This window comes from Somniosus microcephalus, chromosome 10, assembly GCF_052327205.1.
Source record: "Somniosus microcephalus isolate GS21.2 chromosome 10, FLI_Smic_1.0, whole genome shotgun sequence".
NCBI lineage: Eukaryota > Metazoa > Chordata > Chondrichthyes > Squaliformes > Somniosidae > Somniosus > Somniosus microcephalus.
Window position 1 is genome coordinate 236,853,163 of NC_140996.1, and position 18,525 is coordinate 236,871,687.

Consider the following 18,525-nt stretch of genomic DNA (forward strand, 5'->3'; position numbering starts at 1 on the left):
CAGTGACTATGGCAGGAGGTGCACGTGGCAACAGGAGGGAACTGGAGCTGGTTCAGTAGCTGTGACTATCTGGGCTCACAAATGCCCACTTATGTGAGGCAATAGAGGGTAACCCAGTGACCGGGGAACCCATACCCAAGTCAGTTTTTGTGGAGCGCATACCCCAGTGAGAGTCACTGTCTGAGGAACTGTACCCCAGTGAGAGTCGGTGTTTATGGAACTGTACCCCAGTGAGAGTCGGTGTCTGTGGAACTGTACCCCAGTGAGAGTCAGTGTCTGTGGAACTATACCCCAGTGAGAGTCGGTGTCTGTGGAACTGTATCCCAGTGAGAGTCGGTGTCTGTGGAACTGCACCCCAGTGAGAGTCAGTGTCTGTGGAACTGTACCCCAGTGAGAGTCAGTGCCTGTGGAACCCGTACCCCAGTGAGAGTCACTGTCTGAGGAACTGTACCCCAGTGAGAGTCGGTGTTTGTGGAACGGTACCCCAGTGAGAGTCGGTGTCTGTGGAACTGTACCCCAGTGAGAGTCAGTGCCTGTGGAACCCAAACTCCAGTGAGAATCAGTGTCTGTGGAACCCGTACCCCAGTGAGAATCAATGCCTGTGGAACCCGTACCCCAGTGAGAGTCGGTGTCTGTGGAACCCGTACCCCAGTGAAAGTCAGTGTCTGTGGAACCCGTACTCCAGTGAGAGTCAGTGTGTGTGGAACCCGTACCCGAGTGACAGTCGGTGTCTGTGGAACCCGTACCCCAGTGAGAGTCGGTGTCTGGGGAACCCGTACCGCAGTGACAGTCAGTGTCTGTGGAACTGTACCCCAGTGAGAGTCAGTGTGTGGAACTGTACCCCAGTGAGAGTCGGTGTCTGTGGAACCCGTACCCCGGTGAGAGTCAGTGTCTGTGGAACCCGTACCCCAGTGAGAGTCAGTGTCTGTGGAACCCGTACCCCAGTGAGAGTCGGTGTCTGTGGAACCCGTACCCCAGTGAGAGTCGTGTCTGTGGAGCCCGTACCCCAGCGAGAGTCGGTGTCTGTGGAACCCGTACCCCAGTGAGAGTCAGTGTCTGTGGAACCCGTACCCCAGTGAGAGTCAGTGTCTGTGGAACCTGTACCCCAGTGAGAGTCAGTGCCTGTGGAACTGTACCCCAGTGAGAGTCACTGTCTGAGGAACTGTACCCTACTGAGAGTCGGTGTCTGTGGAACTGTACCCCAGTGAGAGTCGGTGTCTCTGGAACTGTACCCCAGTGAGAGTCAGTGTCTGCGGAACCCGTACCCCAGTGAGTGTCAGTGTCTGTGGAACCCGTACCCCAGTGAGAGTCAGTGTCTGTGGAACCCGTACCCCAGTGAGAGTCAGTGTCTGTGGAACCCGTACCCCAGTGTGAGTCAGTGTCTGTGGAACCCGTACCCCAGTGAGAGTCAGTGTCTGTGGAACTATATCCCAGTGAGAGTCAATGCCTGTGGAACCCGAACCCCAGTGAGAATCAGTGTCTGTGGAACCCGTACCCCAGTGAGAATCAGTGTCTGTGGAACTGTACCCCAGTGAGAATCAGTGTCTGTGGAACCCGTACCCCAGTGAGAATCAATGCCTGTGGAACCCGTACCCCAGTGAGAGTCAGTGTCTGTGGAACCCGTACCCCAGTGAGAGTCAGTGCCTGTGGAACCCATACCCCAGTGAGAGTCACTGTCTGAGGAACTGTACCCCAGTGAGAGTCGGTGTTTGTGGAACGGTACCCCAGTGAGAGTCGGTGTCTGTGGAACTATGCCCCAGTGAGAGTCAGTGCCTGTGGAATCCAAACTCCAGTGAGAATCAGTGTCTGTGGAACCCGTACCCCAGTGAGAATCAATGCCTGTGGAACCCGTACCCCAGTGAGAGTCGGTGTCTGTGGAACCCGTACCCCAGTGAAAGTCAGTGTCTGTGGAACCCGTACCCCAGTGAGAGTCAGTGTCTGTGGAACCCGTACCCCAGTGAGAGTCAGTGTATGTGGAACCCGTACCCCAGTGAGAGTCGGTGTCTGTGGAACCCGTACCCCAGTGAGAGTCGGTGTCTGTGGAACCCGTACCCCAGTGAGAGTCGTGTCTGTGGAGCCCGTACCCCAGCGAGAGTCGGTGTCTGTGGAACCCGTACCCCAGTGAGAGTCAGTGTCTGTGGAACCCGTACCCCAGTGAGAGTCAGTGTCTGTGGAACCTGTACCCCAGTGAGAGTCAGTGCCTGTGGAACTGTACCCCAGTGAGAGTCACTGTCTGAGGAACTGTACCCTAGTGAGAGTCGGTGTCTGTGGAACTGTACCCCAGTGAGAGTCGGTGTCTGTGGAACTGTACCCCAGAGAGAGTCAGTGTCTGTGGAACCCGTACCCCAGTGAGAGTCGCTGTCTGAGGAACTGTACCCCAGTGAGAGTCGGTGTCTGTGGAACTGTATCCCAGTGAGAGTCGGTGTCTCTGGAACTGTACCCCAGTGAGAGTCAGTGTCTGTGGAACCCGTACCCCAGTGAGTGTCAGTGTCTGTGGAACCCGTACCCCAGTGAGAGTCAGTGTCTGTGGAACCCGTACCCCAGTGAGAGTCAGTGTCTGTGGAACCCGTACCCCAGTGTGAGTCAGTGTCTGTGGAACCCATACCCCAGTGAGAGTCAGTGTCTGTGGAACTATATCCCAGTGAGAGTCAATGCCTGTGGAACCCGAACCCCAGTGAGAATCAGTTTCTGTGGAACCCGTACCCCAGTGAGAATCAGTGTCTGTGGAACTGTACCCCAGTGAGAATCAGTGTCTGTGGAACCCGTACCCCAGTGAGAATCAATGCCTGTGGAACCCGTACCCCAGTGAGAGTCAGTATGTGTGGAACCCGTACCCCAGTGAGAGTCGGTGTCTGTGGAACCCGTACCCCAGTGAGAGTCAGTGTCTGTGGAGCCCGTACCCCAGTGAGAGTCAGTGTCTGTGGAACCCGTACCCCAGTGAGAGTCAGTGTCTGTGGAACCCGTAACCCAGTGAGAGTCAGTGCCTGTGGAACCCGTACCCCAGTGAGAGTCAGTGTCTGTGGAACCCGTACCCCAGTGAGAGTCAGTGTCTGTGGAACCCGTAACCCAGTGAGAGTCAGTGCCTGTGGAACCCGTACCCCAGTGAGAGTCAGTGTCTGTGGAACCCGTACTCCAGTGAGAGTCAGTGTCTGTGGGACCCGTACCCCAGAGAGAGTCAGTGTCTGTGGAACTGTACTCCAGTGAGAGTCAGTGTCTGTGGGACCCGTACCTCAGTGAGAGTCAGTGTCTGTGGAACTGTACCCCAGTGAGAGTCAGTGTCTGTGGAACCTGTACCCCAGTGAGAGTCAGTGTCTGTGGAACCCGTACCCCAGTGAGAGTCAGTGTCTGTGGAACCCGTACCCCAGTGAGAGTCAGTGTCTGTGGAACTGTACCCCAGTGAGAGTCAGTGTCTGTGGAACCTGTACCCCAGTGAGAGTCAGTGTCTGTGGAACTGTACCCCAGTGAGAGTCAGTGTCTGTGGAACTGTACCCCAGTGAGAGTCAGTGTCTGTGGAACCTGTACCCCAGTGAGAGTCAGTGTCTGTGGAACTGTACCCCAGTGAGAGTCAGTGTGTATGGGACCCGTAATCCATTCTCACCTGTAAACATTCTGCTGACCACTTTATTTTGTTTTCGAGCCGAGCACACTAGGAGTAGCCAGGAGGGGAATAGCTCGTGGTGATTGGACAGAAGTTCTCCGATGGTCCCGCTCTTCCCAGAAGGCTTCCAGTCGGCATCTTTGAAGATCTCGCCTTCATCGATGGAGTCCACCAGCAGCAGGAGGTTCTGTGGTGGTGGCTGGACGTCCAGTAGCGGCAGGAGGACAGCCCTGCATCGGGCAAAGTGAAAACCACGTCAGTCTGTAAGTGAATGGTTTCCCTAATCAGAACAGCTTGTCTGGGACAGTTTATTTATTGAGAAACTCAATCTGGAACCTACCCCACGCACCCTACAAGATACAAACACCTCACAAGGCACTTCACACAGACACAAGGAAAAAGATGCTCGCTGAGTCAAAGGAGGAGATATGAGGACGGTGACCAGACGATAAACTGAAGAGGTAGGTTCTAGAGAGGGAATTGCAGTGTGTGGAGCCGGCCACCAATGGTGCAGCGAGGGAAGAGACTCGAGAGAACAGAATCAGAGAAAGAGAGAGCACGGTGTGGTGTGGTTGGGGGGGGGGCGTTGTGGGGCTGGAGGAAGTTACACAGATAGGGAGGGGCGGGGCCATGGAGGGATTTGAAAACAAGGATGAGAATTTTAAATTTGCAGTCTTGCCGGATCGGGAGCCAGTGTAGGTCAGCGAGCACAGGGGTGATGGCTGAACCGGACTTGGTGCGAGTTCGGACAGGGGACAGTGAGCACAGGGGGTGATGGGTGAACGGGGCTTGGTGCGAGTTCGGACACGGGGCAGTGAGCACAGGGGGTGATGGGTGAACGGGACTGGGTGTGAGTTAGGACACGGGGCAGTGAGCACAGGGGGTGATGGGTGAACAGGACTCGGTGTGAGTTAGGACACGGGGCAGTGAGCACAGGGGGTGATGGGTGAACGGGACTGGGTGTGAGTTAGGACACGGGGCAGTGAGCACAGGGGGTGATGGGTGATCGGGACTGGGTGTGAGTTAGGACACGGGGCAGTGAGCACAGGGGGTGATGGGTGAACGGGACTGGGTGTGAGTTAGGACACGGGGCAGTGAGCACAGGGGGTGATGGGTGAACGGGACTTGGTGCGAGTTCGGACACGGGGCAGTGAGCACAGGGGGTGATGGGTGAACGGGACTGGGTGTGAGTTAGGACACGGAGCAGTGAGCACAGGGGGTGATGGGTGAACGGGACTGGGTGTGTGTTAGGACACGGGGCAGCGAGCACAGGGGGTGATGGGTGAACGGGACTGGGTGTGAGTTAGGACACGGGGCAGTGAGCACAGGGGGTGATGGGTGAATGGGACTGGGTGTGAGTTAGGACACGGGGCAGTGAGCACAGGGGGTGATGGGTGAACGGGACTGGGTGTGAGTTAGGACACGGGGCAGTGAGCACAGGGGGTGATGGGTGAACGGGACTGGGTGTGAGTTAGGACACGGGGCAGTGAGCACAGGGGGTGATGGGTGAACGGGACTGGGTGTGAGTTAGGACACGGGGCAGTGAGCACAGGGGGTGATGGGTGAACGGGACTGGGTGTGAGTTAGGACACGGGGCAGTGAGCACAGGGGGTGATGGGTGAACGGGACTGGGTGCGAGTTAGGACACGGGGCAGTGAGCACAGGGGGTGATGGGTGAACGGGACTGGGTGTGAGTTAGGACACGGAGCAGTGAGCACAGGGGGTGATGGATGAACGGGACTTGGTGCGAGTTAGGACACGGGGCAGTGAGCACAGGGGGTGATGGGTGAACGGGACTGGGTGTGAGTTAGGACACGGGGCAGTGAGCACAGGGGGTGATGGGTGAACGGGACTGGGTGTGAGTTGGGACACGGGGCAGTGAGCACAGGGGGTGATGGGTGAACGGGGCTTGGTGCGAGTTCGGACACGGGGCAGTGAGCACAGGGGGTGATGGGTGAACGGGACTGGGTGTGAGTTAGGACACGGGGCAGTGAGCACAGGGGGTGATGGGTGAACGGGACTTGGTGCGAGTTCGGACACGGGGCAGTGAGCACAGGAGGTGATGGGTGAACGGGACTGGGTGTGAGTTCGGACACGGGGCAGTGAGCACAGGGGGTGATGGGTGAACGGGACTTGGTGCGAGTTCGGACACGGGGCAGTGAGCACGGGGTGATGGGTGAACGGGACTGGGTGCGAGTTAGGACACGGGGCAGTGAGCACAGGGGGTGATGGGTGAACGGGACTTGGTGCGAGTTCGGACACGGGGCAGTGAGCACAGGGGGTGATGGGTGAACGGGACTGGGTGTGAGTTAGGACACGGGGCAGTGAGCACAGGGGGTGATGGGTGGACGGGACTTGGTGCGAGTTAGGACACGGGGCAGTGAGCACAGGGGGTGATGGGTGAACGGGACTTGGTGCGAGTTCGGACACGGGGCAGTGAGCACAGGGGGTGATGGGTGAACGGGACTTGGTGCGAGTTCGGACACGGGGCAGCAGAGTTTTGGGTGAGCCGTAGTTTACGGAGGCCGGCCAGGAGAGCGTCGGAATAGTCGAGTCCGGGGATAAAAAAAACCATGGAATGGGTTTCCGCAGATGAGCCGAGGCGATATTGGAAGCTGGCAGTCTTGGTGATGGAGATGATATGGGGTCGGAAGAGATACAGGGAACAGTTACGTGATTCATTAGTACATGAGGCGCAATAGTGAGTGAAGAGCAGTTAAAGCGTTCACCAGTGGACAAAGGACGAGAGTGAGTAGCAAACACTCCAATTCACACTCGCAGCACAGGTACAAGGGGGTGTCGCCAGACACCTCACTCATGTGAATCCAAGCACAGACAACTGGGTCACACTCAGTTACACACTTTATTTCCAATCACGAGTGGGAGCTACAGACAGCCCGAAGGGTTTGCAAGTCAGCGGGTGAGAGGATTGCTGGATACCTGCACCTTTCTGAGCGTCCAGCTCATGCTGGGTAAACAGGGGCTGAGGGAAGGAGCAACAAGCACTGGCCGGACCTGTTGGAACCGGTAATTGCCCCAAGCACACAACAAATATCAGCCACGACACCTCGAACAATCTAACGCTGGAATGTCCCCGGCAACCGGATTTCACATTCCTGACATTCCTGCCTTTTGTGCTCAACTCACACAGAATCAAACTCCGCACACACCATTCCACCACCCCCGGGGCAGGTACAGCACGGGCTCGATACAGAGTAAAGCTCCCTCTGCACTGTCCCATCAAACACTCCCAGGGCAGGTACAGCACGGGTTAGATACAGAGTAAAGCTCCCTCTACACTGTCCCATCAAACACTCCCAGGGCAGGTACAGCACGGGCTCGATACAGAGTAAAGCTCCCTCTACACTGTCCCATCAAACACTCCCAGGGCAGGTACAGCACGGGATAGATACAGAGTAAAGCTCCCTCTACACTGTCCCATCAAACACTCCCAGGGCAGGTACAGCACGGGTTAGATACAGAGTAAAGCTCCCTCTACACCGTCCCATCAAACACTCCCAGGGCAGGTACAGCACGGGTTAGATACAAAGTAAAGCTCCCTCTACACTGTACCAACAAACACTCCCAGGGCAATACAGCACAGGTTAGATACAGAGTAAAGCTCCCTCTACACTGCCCCACAGGTTAGATCCAGTGCAGTACTGAGGGAGCGCCGCACTGTTGGAGGGGCAGTACTGAGGGAGCGCCGCACTGTCGGAGGGGCAGTACTGAGGGAGCGCCGCACTGTCGGAGGGGCAGTACTGAGGGAGCACCGCACTGTCGGAGGGGCAGTACTGAGGGAGCGCCGCACTGTCGGAGGGGCAGTACTGAGGGAGCACCGCACTGTCGGAGGGGCAGTTCTGAGGGAGCTCCACACTGTCGGAGGGGCAGTACTGAGGGAGCGCCGCACTGTCAGAGGGGCAGTACTGAGGGAGCGCCGCACTGTCAGTGGGACAGTACTGAGGGAGTATCGCACTGTCGGAGGGGCAGTACTGAGGGAGCGCCGCACTATCGGAGGGGCAGTACTGAGGGAGTTCCGCACTGTCGGAGGGGCAGTACTGAGGGAGCGCCGCACTGTCGGAGGGGCAGTACTGAGGGAGCGCCGCACTGTCAGTGGGACAGTACTGAGGGAGCGCCGCACTGTCGGAGGAGCAGTACTGAGGGAGCGCCGCACTGTCGGAGGGGCAGTACTGAGGGAGCGCCGCACTGTCGGAGGGGCAGTACTGAGGGAGCACCGCACTGTCGGAGGGGCAGTACTGAGGGAGCACCGCACTGTCGGAGGGGCAGTACTGAGGGAGTGCCGCACTGTCGGAGGGGCGCTCTTCAGGTGAGACGTTAAAGCAAGGCCCTATCTGCAGGCTCAGGTCCCACAGCACTAATCAAAGAGTAGGTCGCCTGGCCAACATTCCTCACTCAACAATAGCAAAATACTGCGGATGCTGGAAATCCGAAATAACAACAGAAAACGCTGGAAAAACTCAGCAGGCCAGGCAACATCCGTGGAGAGAGAAACAGAGTTAACGTTTCAGGTCGAGGACCCTTCGTCAGAACTGGAAAAAAAAGCAGGGAAAGGGATAGATTTTAAAGCAAATGGGGGCTGGGAAAAGGGGGAGGGGCTGAAAGAACAAAAGGGAAGGTCAGTGACAGGATAGAAAGCAAGAGAGGTTAAGAGATATTGAGAGATATTCAAGGAACGAAGGATGGCTCTAGATGGAGTGTGAACGACCCGGGCAGAATGAAGGACAGCTGCCATGTTGGAGGGGAGAAAAAAGCCCAGACGAAAGTGTGGATTAAAAAAGAGAAAATATATATATAAGATGAGGTGCTATTCCTCGAGTTTACGCTGAGCTTCCGTGGAACAATGCAAGAGGCCGAGGACGGTGAGGTCTGAGTGGGAATGGAGCGGTGAATTAAAGTGACAGGCCACCGGGAGCTCGGGGTCCCCCTTACGGACTGAACGGAGGTGTTCCGCAAAGCGGTCGCCCAATCTGCGTTTGGTCTCCCCAGTGTAGAGACCACATCGTGAGCAGCAAATACAGTTCCCTCCAGGAACCACGATAGGGTTCCCCTTGTCCTCACCTTTCACCCCACCAGCCTACACCTTCAACGGATCATCCTCCGGCATTTCCGCCACCTCCAAAGTGATCCCACCACCAAACACATCTTCCCCTGCCCTCCCCTTTCAGCATTCCGTAGGGACCGCTCCCTCCGCGACACCCGAGTCCACTCCTCTATCACCCCCAGCACCCCTTCCCCTTCGCCCGGCACCTTCCCGTGCAAGCGCAGGAGATGCAACACCTGCCCTTATACCTCCCCCCTTCCCACTGTCCAGGGCCCCAAACACCCCTTCCAGGTGAAACAGCGATTTACTTGTACTTCTTGCAATCTAGTATACTGTATTCGCTGCTCACGATGCGGTCTCCTCTACATTGGGGAGACCAAACGCAGATTGGGTGACCGCTTTGCAGAACACCTCCGTTCAGTCCGTAAGGGGAACCCCGAGCTTCCGGTCGCCTGTCATTTTAATTCACCGCCCCATTCCCACTCGGACCTCAACGTCCTTGGCCTCTTGCATTGTTCCACGGAAGCTCAGTGTAAGCTCGAGGAACAGCACCTCATCTTCCGATTAGGCACTTTACAGCCCTCTGGACTCAACATCGAGTTCAACAATTTCAGATCATAACCTCGGCCCCTATCATATTTTCTCTTTTTTTAATCCACACTTTCGTCTGGGCCTTTTTCTTCCCTCCCACACGGCAGATGTCCTTCATTCTGCCCGGGCCATTCACACTTCATCTAGAGCCATCCTTCGTTCCTTGAATGTCTCCCAATCTCTCCTGCTTCCTGCTTTCTATCCTGTCTCTGACCTTCCCTTTTGTTCTTTCAGCCCCTCCCCCTTTTCCCAGCCCCCACTTGCTTTAAAATCTATCCCTTTTCCTGCTTTTTTCCCCACTTCTGACGAAGGGTCTTCGACCTGAAACGTTGACTCTGTTTCTCTCTCCACGGATGCTGCCGGGCCCGCTGAGTTTTCCCAGCGTTTTCTGTCGTTATTTTCTCATCATCAAGAACAGCTTATCTGGTCATTCATCTTATTGCTGTTTCAGGGATCTTACTGTGCCGTTTCCTACATTACAACAGTGACGACACTTCAAAAGTAATTGATTTATGTGAAGTGCTTTAGGATTTGCTGACAGATGTGACACCATTGTTCAAGAAAGGGTGCAAGGACAATCCTAGTAACTACAGGCCGGTCAGTTTAACATCAGTGGTGGGTAAAGTTTTAGAAACAATAATCAAGGAAAAAAATTAACAGGCACTTGGAGAGGTTTAAGCTAATTAAGGAGAGCCAACACGGATTTGTAAAAGGCAGATCGTGTTTGACTAATCGAATTGAATTTTTTGATGAAGTAACAGGGAGGATTGATGAAGGGAATGCAACGGATGTTGTCTACATGGATTTTAGGAAGGCGTTTGACAAAGTACCACATAGAAGGCTGGTTAACAAAATTGAGGCTCATGGAATAGGTGGGTCAGTGGCAGCTTGGATAAGGAATTGGCTTAAGGACAGAAAACAGCGAGTTGTGGTAAATGACTGTTTTTCAGACTGGAGGATGGTAGACAGTGGTGTTCCCCAAGGGTCAGTACTGGGGCCACTGCTTTTTTTGATTATATATATATATATAAATAAATGGCCTGGATATTGGAATACAGAGTAGAATTTCTAAATTTGCCGATGACACCAAACTTGGGGGTGTGGCAAACAGTGATGATGATACCAATCGACTGCAACAGGACATAGAAAGACTAGCAGAATGGGCAGACAAGTGGCAGATGGAATTTAATACAGAGAAAAGTGAGGTGATGCATTTTGGCAGAAGGAACAGGGAGAGGCAATACTGTATACACTTAATGTGGTGTATGTGCCTTTAAGAGCCCCAGGTGTGCGTAATGCCGGTAATTGCCACTTGGGCTATATAAGCCTGTGTATTGTGTATATCCTTTAGAACCCCCCCCAGACTTGCTTAGTAAATACCTATGAACCAACTCCTGTCTTCAGTGTCTTTATCCACACACGGACACTACAGTGGCGACGAAGTGGAAACGGACTTACCTGCAATTCGGCAGCACCTCAAGGACATCGATTCCTCCAGCGTCCAGAAGACTCAAGGAAGTAATAGAAACTGTGGTTTCACCAGCTGGCCAAGCTGGTGGCAGGTACTGCGCTAATCCTTCCTGGGCGTCAGGCTGGGGCTCCAGTGGCGGGCTCTACAGCTGAGACAGGCAGCGAAATCGGAGGCAAGCAATAACGGACTGGGAGGGTGCACTCGGGAGACAGCCGGCGCGGCAAGCAGGTCAGCATTTAGACCTCCGTCGGGAACGAGTCTCCAACAGTGAAAAAACGGAAACCACAGTAAAACAGCGTTGTTATCGGTAGCAGCGGCGGGAAAGCGCAGGAAGCGCCATATCATTGCTACAGAGAGAAAAAAAAAGCACGGGAAGCGCCATATCTTTTTTGAAATGCCTAAGTCTGGCAATATTGATGCTTTTGATAACGAAACAGAGCCTAACTTTGGCAATATTGATGTTTTTGATAACAAGATAGAGGATTGGACCACATATGTAGAAAGAGTGGAGGTGTTTTGCACCGCAAATGGAATAGAAGATGAAAAAAAAGCTTCAGTGCTTCTGGATCTAATGGGCGCAGAAACATACAAACTGTTACGCAACTTAATCACTCCAGCCGAACCGATGGACAAGAATTTTGAGGAGATTGTTGATACCCTATACTGCCAATTCGAGGCAGGACTGGCAGATTCTCTGCAAGACAAATTCATCTGCGATCCCCTAAGTGTAGAAACACAAAAAAAGGTATCTTCTGGAAAAGATTTAACACTGGACAAGGCTTTCAGTGCAATAGGAGCGGCAAAGATACAGCAAAGGCCACAGGACTTCGGCACCCATGAAATGACACGGGGTTTCAAGAGATGTTATCGCTGCGGCAGATCCAACCATGACCAGAGGGATTGCTGGTTCAAAGAAAAAGCATGCAGGCGATGTGGAAAGATGGGACACATTCCACGTGTATGCCGATCTGAAAATAAAAAATCCACTAACGGGAAAAGAATCAATAAGGAAAAGCACAGAAAGGTACAAATGATGACGGACAGTAGCTCCAAAGACCAGAAGAGCGATAGCGACTCCGGGAACAAGAGACTAAGCTCTCTCAAATTACATAATGTAATTGCCAATGAAGATTACCAGACCATTTGGGTTACCCTCATAATAGCAGGGTCCCCAGTTAAAATGGAGCTAGATACAGGATCAGCTCTAACCGTAATAAATCGACGAGATTACGAGAGGCTATTTTCGCATATACCTCTAAAAGACACATCCATTATCTTAAAAACATATACGGGGCAGAAAGTATACCCCAAAGGAAAAATAAAGGTGCCTGTGGTATACAACGGCAAAGAAATACAAAAGTTGTATTTATACATTCTACAAGATGGTGGTCCACCGTTGTTGGGACGTGAATGGATAAGGAAGATACGTTTAGACTGGCACTCCATTCAGGCACTGACGGTGACCAGTAAGGGAAAAAACAATGATGACATCATACCTGAACGATTAAAAGACATCTTGGCCAACGCCAAAGAAGTGTTTCAAGAGAAACTAGGAACCTTGAAAGGCATCACCGCCTCAATAAAAGTGGAAGATGCAGCAATTCCAAAAATTTTTAAGGCAAGACCGGTGCCATACGCAATACGTCCGGCAGTCGAGGCAGAGCTGGAGAATTTGGAAAAGGCAGGCGTATTATCCAAAATAGATTGGAGCGAATGGGCAACACCCATCGTTCCAGTCATGAAAAAAGCATTGAAAAATAACTCTGAGGAACAGAGAAAAATTCGCATCTGTGGGGACTTTAAGGTGACTGTAAACCCGGTCCTTCACACGGTACAGTATCCTCTTCCGAGGATAGAAGATATTTTCGCCTCACTATCCGGAGGAAAACGTTTCACAAAAATTGACTTGGCACAGGCATATCTACAGATGGAGGTTGAGGAGACCTCTAAAAAGTATCTCACAATAAACACACACAAAGGCCTGTACCAGTACAATCGACTGGTTTTTGGAGTAGCATCAGCTCCAGCTAACTGGCAAAGAGCTTCCGGGGACTCAATGCTACCTAGACGACATCCTTATAACAGGAGAAAACGACAACGAGCACCTTGCCAATTTGGAGCAGGTGCTCACTAGGCTGAAAGAACGGGGCCTACGAGCAAATCGCCCCAAGTGCGAATTTTTCCAAAATCAGATATCATATTGTGGCCACATAATTAATAAGGAAGGGTTGCATAAGTCACCTGAAAAAATTGAAGCAGTTATAAAAGCCCCAGCACCTGAAAATGTTTCACAATTGAGGTCATTCCTGGGATTAATAAATTACTATCATAAATTTTTACCGAACTTATCAACTATTCTACACCCTCTTAGTGATCTTCTACACACAGGAGTGATTTGGAAATGGAACGAAGACTGTAAACGTGCCTTCCATAAATGTAAAGACTTAATCACATCCGAGAAAGTTTTGGCTCATTACAACCCATCACTACCAATCAGACTGGCGTGCGATGCATCCCCTTACGGCATAGGAGCGGTATTGTCCCATAGATTCCCTGATGGCTCGGAACGGCCGATAGCTTTTGCGTCACGCTCATTGAACTCAGCTGAGCGTAACTATTCCCAGATAGACAGGGAAGCACTCAGCCTGGTATGGGGAGTGAAAAAATTCAACCATTACCTACACGGACAAAAATTTACCTTGCTGACTGACCATCAACCCCTCATCTCCATATTCAACCCTAAGAAAGGTGTCCCCATTATGACAGCACAAAGACTACAGAGGTGGTCCCTTTTTCTAGGGGCACACCAATACAACATTGAATACAAAGGGTCAAAACAGCATGGGAATGCTGACGGTTTATCGCGCCTGCCGTTGCCAACGATAGAAGAGGCACCTACAGTAGACCCAGTAGAGATATTCCACTCTACCATAGTGGAATGTCTACCGGTGACAAATTCTGCCATTGAAAGGGAGACCAGAAATGACCCTACTCTCTCACGGGTCTACGATTTAACAATGAAGGGATGGCCAGCACATGGCGAACCACTGTTGCCAGCATTCTCGCAAAGAAGAGAACAGCTGTCAGTGTGCCGAGGAACCTTGATGTGTGGATCCAGAGTGGTGATTCCACCCAAACCCCAGGATAAAGTGCTAAAGGAGCTTCACGAGGGGCATCTGGGTGGAGTGAAAATGAAGAACCTAGCTAGGGCGTTTGTATGGTGGCCAGGTATCGATGGAGACATCGAAGACATGACCAAGAGCTGCCTAGGATGCCAGAAGGTCCAAAATGCTCCGCCACAGGCCCCTCTACATCCATGGGAGTGGCCCTCATCTCCCTGGCAAAGGGTGCACATCGACTTTGCTGGTCCATTTATGGACTCAATGTTCTTAATCGCAGTTGATGCACACTCCAAGTGGCCGGAGGTAATAAAGATGTCCTCCACCACCACGGAAAAAACCATCACAGTATTAAGGACCATATTTGCCAGGAATGGGCTGCCGGAACAGATATGTTCTGATAATGGACCGCAATTTGTGTCCGAAGAATTCAGAAAGTTCTTAAAGAACAATGGGGTAAAGCACTACACGTCCGCCCCATACCATCCCGCCACCAATGGATTGGCTGAAAGGTTTGTCCAGACCTTTAAGAAGGCCATAAAGGCCATGGGTAATGAAGACATAAAACTTCAGCACAAGGTGGATAACTTCTTATTTGCATATAGGAATGCAACACATATGGTTACAAACCAAACTCCCGCCATGATGTTCTACAATAGAAACCTAAGATGCCGGCTGGATTTGGTCAAGCCCAACATCCGAAGGGACGTGGAGAACCGGCAGTTTCAGGGCACGAATGAAAGGCCAACTAGGGCCTTCCAGATAGGCCAACCGGTTTTGGCCCGGGACTACCGTACCGAGAAATGGCAGCCTGGAACTATCTGCACACGACTAGGACCACTGATGTATACCGTGGACATCGGAGAAAGCATAATAAGGCGCCATGCTGACCAAATCATCAAGTCATCCGAAAAGGGACAACCTACACCACCACGCTATACATCTAACGATGAAGTAGAGATACCCATATCTACCTCCGATCCGGTGATACTGGAACCCGATGAACCCGACACTGGCCTTCAAGCCGAATCAGCCTTGCCAGAAGAACCTACTACACCACCAGAAACTACTACACCCCCGAGGCGTTATCCGGACCGAGTCAGGAAGCCTCCTGAGAGACTAACTTATAATTAATTAATACAGCAATGTATATTATTTTGCATATAACATGTAATTAATAATTACTTAAAATATGATGTACTAGTTAGCTAGAAGGGGAGGAATTGTGGTGTATGTGCCTTTAAGAGCCCCAGGTGTGCGTAATGCCGGTAATTGCCACTTGGGCTATATAAGCCTGTGTATTGTGTATATCCTTTAGAACCCCCCCCAGACTTGCTTAGTAAATACCTATGAACCAACTCCTGTCTTCAGTGTCTTTATCTACACACGGACACTACACTTAATGGCACAGTTTTAAAGTGTGCAGGGACAGAGGGACCTGGGAGTTAATGTGCATAGGTCCCTGAAGGTGGCGGGACATATTGAGAGAGTGGTTAGCAAAGCATATGGGATCTTGGGCTTCATAAATAGAGGTATTGAGTACAAAAGTAGAGAAGTTATGCTGAACCTTTATAAAGTGCTGGTTAGGCCACAACTGGAGTATTGCGTCCAGTTCTGGTCACCACACTTTTGGAAGGATGTGAAGGCCCTTGAGAGGGTGCAGAGGAGATTTACCAGAATGGTTCCAGGGATGAGGGATCTTAGCTACAAGGACAGGTTGGAGAACATACGAATTAGGAGCAGGCGTCGGCCACTCGGCCCCTCGAGCCTGCTCCGCCATTCAATAAGATCATGGCTGATCTGATTACTCCACATTCCCGCCTACCTCCGATAACCTTTCACCCCCTTGCTTACCAAGAATCTATCTCCCTCTGCCTTAAAAATATTCAAAGACTCTGCTTCCACCGCCCTCTGAGGAAGAGAGTTCCAAAGACTCACGACCCTCTGTGAGAAAAACATTTCTCCTCATCTCTGTCTTAAATGGGCGACCCCTTATTTTTAAACAGTGACCCCTAGTTCTAGATTCTCCCACAAGAGGAAACATCCTCTCCACATCCACCCTGTCCAGACCCCTCAAGATCTTATATGTTTCAATCAAGTCACCTCTTATTCTTCTAAACTCCAGCGGATACAAGCCTAGCCCGTCCAACCTTTCCTCATAAGACAAGCCGCCCATTCCAGGTATTAGTCTAGTAAACCTTCTCTGAACTGCCTCCAACGCATTTACATCCTTCCTTAAATAAGGAGACCAATACTGTACACAGTACTCCAGATGTGGTCTCACCAATGCCCTGTATAACTGAAGCATAACCTCCCTACTTTTATACAAACATAAAAGATAGGAGCAGGAGTAGGCCATTCGGCCCCTCGAGCCTGTTCCGCCATTTAATGAGATCATGGCTGATCATCCAAATTCAGTATCCTGTCCCTGCCTTCTCCCCATATCCCTTGATCCCTTTAGCCTTAAGAAATATACCTAACTCCTTCTTGAATATATTTAATGAATTGGCCTCAACGGCCTTCTGTGGCAGAGAATTCCGCAGGTTCATCTCTCTCTGGGTGAAGAAATTCCTCCTCATCTCAGTCCTAAATGGCTTACCCCTTATCCTTAGACTGTGACCCCTGGTTCCGGACTCCCCCGCTATGGGAAACATCCTTCCTGCATCTAGTCTGTCCAGTCCTGTTAGAATTTTATAAGTTTCAATGAGATCCCCTCTCATTCTTCTAAACTCTAGCGAATAAAAGCCCAATCGACCCAATCTCTCTTCATACGTCATTCCTGCCATCCCAGGTATCAGTCTGGTGAATCTTCACTGCACTCCCTCCATGGCAAGAATATCCTTCCTCAGATAAGGCGACCAAAACTGCACACAATACTCAAGGTGTGGTCTCACCAAGGCCCTGTACAACTGCAGCAAGACATCCTTGCTCCTGTACTCGAATCCTCTTACTATGAAGGCCAACATACCATTTGCCTTCTTAACCACCTGCTGCACCTGCATGCTTATCTTCAGCGGCTGGTGCACAAGGACACCCAGGTCTCGTTGCACTTCCCCTTCTCCCAATCTATTGCTGTTCAGATAATAATTTGCCTTCCTGTTTTTGCCACCAAAGTGGATAACCTCGCATTTATCCACATTATACTGCATCTGCCATGCACATGCCCAATCACCCAACCTGTCCAAATCATATTGGAGTTTCTCTGCATCCTCCTCACAGCACATACGCCCACCCAGCTTTGTGTCGTCTGCAAACTTGGAGATATTACATCTAGTTCCCTCGTCTAGATCATTAATATATATTGTGAATAACTGGGGTCCTAGCACCGATCCCTGCGGTACCCCACTAGTCACTGCCTGCCACTCGGAAAAAGACCCGTTTATTCCAACTCTTTGCTTTCTGTCTGCCAACCAGTTCTCTATCCAAGTCAGTACCTTACCCCCAATCCCATGTGCTTTAACTTTACACACTAATCTCTTATGCGGGACCTTATCGAAAGCCTTCTGAAAGTCCAAATACACCACATCCACTGGTTCTCCCTTATCTATTCTACCAGTTACATCCTCAAAAAATTCCAGTAGATTAGTCAAGCACAATTTACCTTTTGTAAATCCATGTTGACTTTGTCCGATCCTGTCACTGTTTTCCAAGTGCTCTGCTATTACATCTTTTATAATGGACTCTAGCATTTTCCCCACTACCGATGTCAGGCTTACCGGTCTATAATTCCCCGTTTTCTCTCTACCACCTTTTTTGAATAGTGGGGTTACATTAGCTACCCTCCAATCCATGGGAACTGTTCAAGAGTCCATAGAATTTTGGAAGATGACCAGCAATGCATCTACTATTTCTAGGGCCACTTCCTTAAGTACCCTAGGATGTAGATTATCAGGCCCTGGGGATTTATCGGCCTTCAATCCCGTCAATTTCCCTAACACCATTTCCCTACAAATACTGATTTCATTCAGTTCCTCCCTCTCATTAGACCCTATGTTCCCCGACATCTCTGGGAGGTTATTTGTGTCCTCCTTTGTGAAGACAGAACCCAAAAGTATGTATTTAATTGGTCGGCCATTTCTTTGTTCCCCATTATAAATTCCCCTGATTCTGACTGCAAGGGACCTACGCTTGACTTCACCAATCTTTTTCATCGGTAGGGGCCTCGCACAACAAGATTGCTAATTAATCCTTTCTCATTACATAATACCCAGTCTAAGATGGCCTGATCTCTAGTTGGTTCCTCGACATTGGTCCAGGAAACCATCCCTTATACACTCTAGGAATTCCTCCTCCACAGTATTGTTACTAATTTGCTTAGCCCAATCTATATGCAGATTAAAGTCACCCATGATAACTGTTGTGCCCTTATTGCACGTGTCTCTAATTCCCCGTTTAATGTCATCCCCAACCTCAGCATTACTGTTTGGGGGTCTGTATACCACTCCCACTAACGTTTTCTGCCCCTTGGTATTTCTCAGCTCTACCCATACAGATTCCACATCAGAGCTAATATCCTTCCTTACTATTGTGTTAATCTCCTCTTTAACCAGCAATGCTACCCCACCTCCTTTTCCTTTTTGCCTGTCTTTCCTGAATATTGAATACCCCTGGGTGTTGAATTCCCAGCCTTGGTCACCCTGGAGCCATGTCTCCGTAATCCCAATTATATCATATCCGTTTACCT

General features: G+C 51.1%; 1 protein-coding gene across 2 annotated transcripts in view; it reads right to left on the reverse strand.

Annotated features, from left to right (window-relative positions):
• Positions 1 to 18,525, reverse strand: part of LOC147112195 (uncharacterized) — a 75,413-nt gene that overhangs the window by 9,675 nt on the left and 47,213 nt on the right. For both annotated transcript variants that reach the window (XM_085999845.1, XM_085999846.1), the window contains exon 3: positions 3,599 to 3,828. In XM_085999845.1, the coding sequence (XP_085855971.1) occupies positions 3,599 to 3,828 (230 nt within the window). The remainder of the gene's footprint in view (positions 1 to 3,598; positions 3,829 to 18,525) is intronic.